Genomic DNA, 7,007 nt, shown 5'->3' on the forward strand with positions numbered 1-7,007 from the left:
AATAATATTTAAATTTTTATCATTTCATCACATAGGATGTGTTGTATATTTAAGAATTCAGTTTTATGTTTAGAGTAGAATCTAAGTTTTATTTTAGACATTACTGTTTGTGTTAGTCTGTATGCAGCTTAAGATCATGAACTTTAGTGTGTAGACAGCTTAAGCTGACAGACAACAATGATGGCCGCTAGTTAGAGCCGGTAATGTAAGTTTATATGTTTTAATAAAAAGAAAATAAAGTTCTCCAGAATAGTTATTTTTATAATATCCACCACCAACGAAATAAAACATGGTCTCAAGTGTGTTTTAACGTGCTTGTAAGTGGCGATTCGTAGCAGAAAGTGTGTGAATACGAGAAATACGAAGGGGCGTTTATCCACTCTAGTTTTTGGAAAACCTCTAGGAAATTGATAAAATGGAGTGCAGGGCACCAGAAACATTTGATGTAAGCGATCCAACCAAATGGCCGCGATGGAAACAAAGGTTTGAAATATATCTCCTAGCAGCAGGAAAGGATTCAGCACAGGAAAAAATTAAAATTGCATTACTGTTACACAGTTTGGGGGAATCATGTTTAGATGTATATAATACTTTTCCCAAAGACAAGAAAACCAGTCTGGAGGATGTACTCAATAATTTTGATGAATATTTTCTCCCAAAAAGAAATGTGACAATGGAAACATTCAAATTTAATAATATTACACAAAAGGAGGATCAAACTGTGGATGCATTTGTTACAGAACTTAAAAATCAAGCTGATAATTGTAGTTTTTTATGCCAGAATGATGAATGCAAAACATCTTATAGTGAACGCATGATAAAAGACAGAGTTGTTTTGGGTGTACATGATAAACAAGTACAACAAAAGTTGTTAAGAGAGCCTGATATGACATTACAACAAATACAGGATTATTGTAAGTCAATAGAAGTGACAAAACAACATATAAAACTATTAGCAGATGATGATTCTACAGAGGTTAATGTCTTAAGAAAAATCAAATGCCGAAGGTGTGATATGGAACATCCTATCCGACAATGTCCAGCCTTTAATAAAACATGTTCAGTGTGCCAAAGAAGAGGACATTTTGCAAAGATGTGTTTTTGGAAAGATAAAAACATATCACAAAATCAAGCCAGGAAAGTTGAGGTTGTAAATGAAATGGCAGCAACTGCACAAACAAGTAAAGTGGAAACTGTAAGTAACGAAGATCACCTTTCTCATGAGGATCATGTTTTTGTTTGGGAAAGCAAACAATCTAATAAAATTTCAAGTTGGTATGAAAGCATTAGAATTATTGATAAGAATATTGTATTTAAGCTTGACTCGGGGGCTGAGTCAAGCATTTTGCCATTAAAATATTTTAAATTGGTGGGGCTAGATCAAAAAGATATAACCCCATCATCAATAACAATTGTCTCATATGGAGATTTTAAATCGAAGCCTTTAGGTTATGCTACTTTAAAATGTTATTATAAAAATCAAGTTAAACATGTTCAGTTTCTTATTGTAGATCTAAATACAGAACCTCTTTTAGGATTAGCAGATTGTATTGAATTTAATATGATTTCACGTATAAATACAGTGCAGAATAAGTTATTTCATTCAAATATTACTTTGCCAAAAAATATTAATGAATTACATAAAATGTTTCCAGAAGTTTTTGAGGGATTAGGTTGCATTCCAGGCATGGTTGACATTAAGTTAAAACCTGATGCAAAACCTGATTCAGGCACAAAGGAGGGTACCATTAGCGTTACATAATCAATTAAAAGTTGCACTTAATGATCTGGAACAAAAAAATATTATATCAAGAGTAGAATATCCTACTGATTGGGTTAATTCTTTGATGATAGTTGAAAAACCTAATGGTAAACTACGACTGTGCTTGGATCCTAAACCTTTAAATCTTTACATTTGTAGGGAAATCTATAGTATTCCAAAATGTGACCAGCTTCTTAGCCAGCTGGATGGTAAAACTACATTTTCAGTAATTGATATGAAGGATGGATTTTGGCAGCTACAATTAAGTAAAAAAAGTTCTGATTTGTGCACCTTCAATACACCATTTGGTAGGTACAAGTTTAACAGGGTTCCGTTTGGACTTAGCAGTATTCCTGAAATTTTTCAAAAAAAAAATATGGAGGTTTTTGGGGATATTCCTAATGTTTACATATATTTTGATGATTTGATTTGTTGTGGTATGAATGAAAAAGAGCATGATGAAGCTTTTAAAAAAATTTTAGAAAGGGCCTTAAAATACAATATTAAATTTAATTTAGAAAAATTGCAATACAAGTTAAGTGAGGTAAATTTTTTGGGAAGAAACATATCAAGTAATGGTATACAACCTTCTAAAAAAAATATTGAAGCTGTCATGGCTATTGAAAAGCCATTAAACAAAAATGATTTGCTTAGAATACTAGGACTGTTTAAATTTTTTTTCAAAATTTTTGCCAAACTTATCTCAATTAACTGCAAATATGAGAAATTTGACACGAAATGATGTAAAATTTCAGTGGAATGACTCTCACCAAAAAGAGTTGGATGCACTTAAGGCACTTATAACTAATAAACCAATTTTAAAACCTTTTGATGACAATAAACCTATATTAATTCAAACAGATTCCTCTAGTAAAGGTATTGGTAGTGTGTTATTGCAAGATATGCATCCTGTAAGTTTTGCTTCTCGTTCAATGAATAGTTCTGAAATTCGATACGCTCAAATTGAGAAAGAACTTTTGGGCATAGTATTTGCGTGTGAGAAATTTCATTTCTGGATATATGGTCGTGAAATACTTGTTCACACAGACCATAAGCCATTAATTTCAATTTTTAAAAAGAATCTTGATGATGTATCTGCTCGTTTACAAAGAATGTTGTTAAAATTGTTAAAATATAACATTAAAGTTGAATATTTACCGGGGTCAAAAATGTATGTTGCAGATACTTTAAGCAGATCTTTTATAAAAACCGAAACTCCAATTGACAAAGAATTAGAATATACTGTTCATGCTCTTTCTCTGTCAGTACCAATGACAAAAGAAAAAAAGAATAGTTTTCAAAAGGCCATAGAAAATGATCCGGTTTTGACTCAAGTGAAAAAGTTTTGTTTATCAAACTGGCCTAAAAATCCTCATAAACTTGAACCTGATGTAAAATATTACTATAACCTTAAAGAACATATTCATTTGTCAGATAATTTGCTTTTCTTTGATAAAAAAATTATTATTCCTGCTCAACTGAGAAAAGAAATGCTGTGTCTAATACATGCTGCACATTTTGGTATACAAAAATCAAAACTAAGGGCTAGGGAAATAATGTACTGGCCAAAAATGTCAAAAGACATTGAATTTTATATTAAAAACTGTGAACCATGTCAGTTGAACAAACCTTTAAATCAAAAAGAAACGCTGATTAATCACAAGCAACCTGAAAGGCCATGGCAGTTTTTATTCTCAGATTTTTTAGAATTTAAGTCAAAAAGTTATCTTTTAATTGTTGATTTGTACTCTCACTGGATAGAGTTATTTCCTAAAACTGCTAATACGGTTATAAGGTGTTGCAAAGAAACTTTTTCAAAATTTGGTATCCCAGATATATTTTTTGCAGATAATGTTCCTTTTAATAGTTTTTGTATGAAACAATTTGCTCGGGAATGGAATTTTGAATTAGAGTTCTCAAGTCCTGATCACCACCAATCAAACGGTTTTGCGGAAAAATATGTTCAGATATGTAAAAATATGCTAAAAAAAAATTAGTAACGTAAACGAGCTGCAAAACTGTTTGATGGAATACAGAAATACGCCTCTTACAGGTATAGGTTTCGCTCCCTCTCAATTATTGTTGAACCGTATTGTCAAAACAAAACTGCCGATTTCTTCTGAAAATTTAAAATCTAATATTGTTGATCCACAAGTAGTTTCAGAAAAATTAAAAGCAAATTCACAAAAAATGAAAGATCACTATGATAAAACAGCTAAAAACTTACCTACTCTTCAGAAAGGCGATAATGTGTTATTCCGGAAGAATAATTCATGGCAAAAAGGTAAAGTAGTTGATAGGTATAATGAGAGGTCATATTTGTTAGTTGATACAAAAGGCCAACAATTCAGAAGAAATCGAAAGTTATTAAATAAAACCAACCTGCCAGTTACAGTTTCTGAGTCTTATTTTTCAAATTTATTATATGATGATGCTCCTAGTTCTAGTTTGATGTGCCATGTTGAAAATAATGAGACTGTAAATATGTCATCTGAGATGGAATCTGCTGATGAATTAGAAAACACAGTCATAGAAACACAAAATACCTCAACTGAAACAGCACAGAATGAGGACTCCAAAGATAATGCTAATTGCTGTGGCAATCCTGTTGGTAATAATGAGGAACAGCCGTCCATCTCAGGTAACATACATCAAGTAACTGAGAGTAACATAGAGCTGGTGTTTGAGAGTGACTCAGAAACTGATAAAAATAGTGAAATAAACGAATACCCTTCCGACAGACGTAAAACTAAAAAACCAAATTATCTTAAGGACTTTTTCTTGTATTAATGTTTTTGTTAAAAAAAAAAAGAAAAAGCGTGTTGTATATTTAAGAATTAAGTTTTATGTTTAGAGTAGAATCTAAGTTTTATTTTAGACATTACTGTTTGTGTTAGTCTGTATGCAGCTTAAGATCATGAACTTTAGTGTGTAGACAGCTTAAGCTGACAGACAACAATGATGGCCGCTAGTTAGAGCCGGTAATGTAAGTTTATATGTTTTAATAAAAAGAAAATAAAGTTCTCCAGAATAGTTATTTTTATAATATCCACCACCAACGAAATAAAACAGGATGTTTTATTATTTTAGTGGAATGTGGCCTACATGTGATATTTAATAATATTCTTATTTTAAATGGCATACTCTTATTCTATACTTACCGTATTCTGGAAGACATTTACATTATCTTTCATTCCATATAAGTGTTTTCTATACCAAAATCCAACAGTTAAATTTAAAGTAAATTTAAAAACAGCACTTTTTATTTGAATCGTTGTGCCTTGGGTCTTTCGAGAGACAAAAGAGGCTGAAACTTACAAAAATAAGTAAGATACCAAACAAAATACATAGTGTATAGGTGGACCATAATACTTTATTCGCATTCACAAATTTTTCACTTTTCAATGTTAGGTAAATGTTTAACTGCAAAATAAGGCTGTTTTTATTTAAAAAATATTTAAAAGAAAAGATAGGCAAATGAAAAAAATAGAAACAAATAAAATTCAATAATAAAGAAATTGTTCAAAGTGACTAAGTGAATTATTTCTACATGTAACATTGAATTATATTGTTATTTTAAATGTAACACCCGGTATTCTATACCCACATTATAATGAAAACATTTAAATTATCTTCCATATAAGTATTCACTATACCCAAATTCACTTGTTAATCAGTAAATACCTATTTTTTAAATTAAGCATATTTTGTACAAAACGCTCGATTCCATCAAAGTAACCATTAAATTTAATTGTATTTACCATAATAGTGACTGACATTCGGATCGACATATCTACAACCTGTTTCAGACGATTATAATAACGAATTTATTGGCTCACTAATAGAAAACCCACACACAAGTCATAGGGCCATTAGTAGAGAAACTGTATTGTACTGTACATTAGAAACTGTACATTAGTAGGGAAAGTAGAGCAGTATTGGATGCATAATACTAAAAGACAAATTCCATCCCTATAAATTACAGTTGCATTAAGACTTGTATCAACCAGATTTTCAACAAAGAATCGATTTTTTTATGGGTTATGAATAAAATGGTATCCGATGAAGATTTTTATGATGCTGTTTATTTTCCGATGCACTTTCCATTATAATGGACCTGTTAACTTTCATTATTACAGTGATGAAAATCCTCACGTCTATCTTAGATTCATCGTCACCACAGGTGGTCCGTGAACGTATGGGGAGTAATAATGGGATCGCATGTTATATCCTTATTTTTTTGATGGTAATCTTAATGACAGAAAATTTTTGCGCGAAGAAAAATCTTGCCTTCTTGATGATGTACCTCTAAATATTAGGCAGACAATATGGAATCCTTTTAAAGAGGAAACGATCTCGTGAAAAACGATTTCAATTATGTTTAGAACAAGATGGGTGTCACATCTAACAATTTCTTTATGATTGAATTTTATTTGTTTTTTGTTTTTTTTATTTGAATATTTTTTGTCAAATATTTTTTAAATAAAAAATAACCATATTTTGCAATTAAACATTTTTTACTTAACATTGAAAAGTGAAAAATTTGTGGATATGAATAAAGTATTTTGGTTTACCTACACCCTAAGTATTTTAATTTGGATTTTTTTTTTTCGGTGGAATTTATGGCTTTGGCGAGAATATATATATATATATATATATATATATATATATATATATATATATATATATATATATATATATATATAGAGAGAAAAGGAGTACGACCGTCAATCCAAAATAAACTAAGGTACACTCGGAGAGTGGTGGGTTTTTCGGTATATATATATATATATATATATATATTTTTTTTTTTTTTTTTTTTTTTTTTTTTTTTTTTTCGCGCTAGGGCGTCAACCCGGTTCATCCCCTCGGAGGTTTCAGCCCTCTTTGTGTGCTTTACGTTTAGTTTCTTTCGCAGAATTGCATACAAAATTGGTTAGTAATTTTACAGTTTATGATGTGTTGATGAAGTACATAAAGGATATCATTATTTCCTGAAAAAATAATACAATTTAGGTCTATTGGAAGGTTTATCTTGTAGTGAATTAAGTTTTTATATAGTTTATTAATGTTTACATTATTTATTGGACATTCAAGTAAAACATGTACTAATGTACCCATTTTACCACAACTACACAGTGGATCGTCTGTAATTTTCATTTTGTGCTTATAATAAGGTGTTAGTGCATGATTAGCACGTACTCGATTTATTGTGGCGACAAAGTTTCTGTTTGGTATTTTGTGA

At 30.4% G+C, this 7,007-nt stretch overlaps 1 protein-coding gene across 1 annotated transcript; it reads left to right on the plus strand.

Annotated features, from left to right (window-relative positions):
• Positions 1-415: 415 nt before the first annotated feature.
• LOC140438727 (uncharacterized) lies at positions 416-1,762 on the plus strand. The gene has a single exon (XM_072528372.1). The coding sequence runs from the start codon at positions 416-418 to the stop codon at positions 1,760-1,762; it is 1,347 nt and encodes a 448-aa protein (XP_072384473.1).
• The last annotated feature ends 5,245 nt before the right edge of the window (positions 1,763-7,007 follow it).

Source organism: Diabrotica undecimpunctata, chromosome 4, assembly GCF_040954645.1.
Source record: "Diabrotica undecimpunctata isolate CICGRU chromosome 4, icDiaUnde3, whole genome shotgun sequence".
Taxonomy (NCBI): Eukaryota; Metazoa; Arthropoda; class Insecta; order Coleoptera; family Chrysomelidae; genus Diabrotica; species Diabrotica undecimpunctata.